Genomic DNA, 1,293 nt, shown 5'->3' on the forward strand with positions numbered 1-1,293 from the left:
CTATCGATCTACTTGACTCATCCAGAACCACAGAGATCCAGGGGCATCTGACTTAACTTACTTATCACATACTTATTATGTAAAAAAAAAAACTGAACTCATTTGAAAAGCTATATCGACTAGTAGGCGTTTCCATGAACTGCACCACACACAATATTTTGAAAAATAAAAACAATATGATATTTTTCGTCATAGTAAAAATAGGAGCCGTTGAAAACCTAAAAGCGTTGTTTTAACGGCTCTGGTGAAAAAAATCGACATATTCGCCTTTTTGAGCAGTTTAAGAGGTTTATCAATAAGTTGAAATACTGAACGCCAAAGCAAAGCCTTCATCACACACACACACACCCACATACATACATGTGTGTATAAAGATCCACGTTTTTAAACATACGTGTATACAATATACATATACAATATACTACATTCATACATAATTATTAATTTGACCTCATATTCCTCATTTAAACGCTCATATACAACTTACAAATAAGTAAGTTTAAGTATATAAGTACTAGTATTAATATACGTATATTTTATTTACATATAAAACACACACAGACATATTAGGTGATTAATTCTTATATGCGATAAAACAACTTTTATAGCCTACAAGCGCAAGTAATTTTGAAATAAAAACTCGACTAATTTGCTTATTTCGTGTTGTACCTCGTCGTCAGGATGTTGTTCATGAGTTCTCTGGCTGTGGTCGGTGTCACGGTTCTCATCCCCTCCGCTCAGGGAAGCGTCTGTCCGAAAGAACCCACGCGTGGATCCCTCCTCAACTCCGTCCACAGTTCCGTCCATAGTACACGCAAAGACTGAAGCCCTTAAAACAACTGCAAGAGAACAACTACGATTACCTGTCTGCTCTCTCTGGATTGGTTGGACGACTTCATTCACGATGAATAACAAAGAGTTAATTTTAGGTATAAGTTTATAAACACTTCAATCTACTTGTGCACCTTCGGTGTGCGCGAAATACTCCAGCGTCTCAGTGTAATGAGGATAGAATAAAAGTCCCCAAAGGAACGCATAAATTAATGGCTAAAAAATAAATATAAAAATGTATAAATATGTATGTATGTATGTGTGTGTATATATATATATATATATATATATATATATATAACCCTGGACCACAAAACAAGCCTTAAGTCGCTTGTGTATATTTGTAGCAATAGCCAAAAATACATTGTATGGGTCAAAATTATTATTTTCTTTTATGTCAAAAATCATTAGGATATTAAGTAAAGATCATGTTCCATGAAGATATTTTGTAAATTTCCTACT

At 34.0% G+C, this 1,293-nt stretch overlaps 1 protein-coding gene across 3 annotated transcripts in view; it reads right to left on the reverse strand.

Moving 5' to 3' along the window:
* The window catches only part of LOC107673880 (polycomb group RING finger protein 6-like), a 7,102-nt gene extending 6,079 nt beyond the window's left edge, over positions 1 to 1,023 (reverse strand). The window contains exons 1-2 of one of the 3 annotated variants that reach the window (XM_016467689.1): positions 969 to 1,023; positions 670 to 844 (exon numbers count right to left, since the gene is read on the reverse strand). In XM_016467689.1, coding sequence (XP_016323175.1) covers positions 670 to 807 — 138 coding nt within the window. In that variant the 5' untranslated portion in view covers positions 808 to 844; positions 969 to 1,023. Of the gene's footprint in view, positions 1 to 669; positions 845 to 965 lie in introns of those variants that run through there. The other 2 variants (XM_016467688.1, XM_016467690.1) reach the window with 2 other exon arrangements.
* Positions 1,024 to 1,293: the final 270 nt, after the last annotated feature.

The sequence above is a fragment of the Sinocyclocheilus anshuiensis genome, unplaced genomic scaffold, assembly GCF_001515605.1.
Source record: "Sinocyclocheilus anshuiensis isolate Anshui unplaced genomic scaffold, SAMN03320099.WGS_v1.1 scaffold292, whole genome shotgun sequence".
Lineage (NCBI taxonomy): Eukaryota > Metazoa > Chordata > Actinopteri > Cypriniformes > Cyprinidae > Sinocyclocheilus > Sinocyclocheilus anshuiensis.